General features: G+C 65.2%; 1 protein-coding gene across 1 annotated transcript in view; it reads left to right on the forward strand.

Moving 5' to 3' along the window:
* Positions 1 to 435: 435 nt before the first annotated feature.
* The window catches only part of GJC2 (gap junction protein gamma 2), a 7094-nt gene continuing 6733 nt past the window's right edge, over positions 436 to 796 (forward strand). Inside the window, exon 1 of the mRNA XM_004384833.1 lies at positions 436 to 794. Within this exon, the coding sequence (XP_004384890.1) occupies positions 449 to 794 (346 nt within the window). The 5' untranslated portion in view covers positions 436 to 448. The remainder of the gene's footprint in view (positions 795 to 796) is intronic.

Raw genomic sequence — 796 nt, forward strand, 5'->3', positions numbered from 1 at the left:
GGGCTTGGGAGCTTCAGGCCTGGGGTGGGGCCCCGGGGCAGGGTGCTCCACTGGAGATGAGGCGGTCTGTGTGTCTGTCCTCTGGCAGAGACAGCTGCCTCTCCCTATATCCCAAGGGCAGGGTTAGTACCTGGGGTGGAAGCAGCATGTTCCAATCCTAGCAAAGGCTCCCTCTTTTGGTGTGAGGTGGTGAGTTCCCCACCACCAGGGTTATGTAAGAAAAGACAGGTGGGCCCTGCTGGGGGCAGCCTGGGGGTCAGCCTGGAGGGGCTGGGTGAGCTGAGACCGAAGGTCCTTTCCCACTGGAGGGCTGGTTCCCAAGGATCCGCGGTCTGCCTCCTGTGGGTTCTGGGGCTGCATGCTGGAGGGGCGGCTCCAGGGCTCCGCAGGCCTCCAGCCGCGCTGACCGCCCTTCTGGCCCGGTCTCAGGTCCCGCCCGCCCGCCCCTATGACCAACATGAGCTGGAGCTTCCTGACGCGGCTGCTGGAGGAGATCCACAACCACTCCACCTTCGTGGGCAAGGTGTGGCTCACGGTGCTCATCGTCTTTCGCATCGTGCTCACAGCGGTGGGCGGTGAGTCCATCTACTCCGACGAGCAGAGCAAGTTCACGTGTAACACGCGGCAGCCAGGCTGCGACAACGTCTGCTACGACGCCTTCGCTCCGCTGTCCCACGTGCGCTTCTGGGTCTTCCAGATCGTGGTCATCTCCACGCCTTCCGTCATGTACCTGGGCTACGCCATCCACCGCCTGGCGCGGGCCTCCGAGGAGGAGCGGCGCCGCGCCCTCCGCCGC

Source organism: Trichechus manatus, unplaced genomic scaffold, assembly GCF_000243295.1.
Source record: "Trichechus manatus latirostris isolate Lorelei unplaced genomic scaffold, TriManLat1.0 scaffold00128, whole genome shotgun sequence".
NCBI lineage: Eukaryota > Metazoa > Chordata > Mammalia > Sirenia > Trichechidae > Trichechus > Trichechus manatus.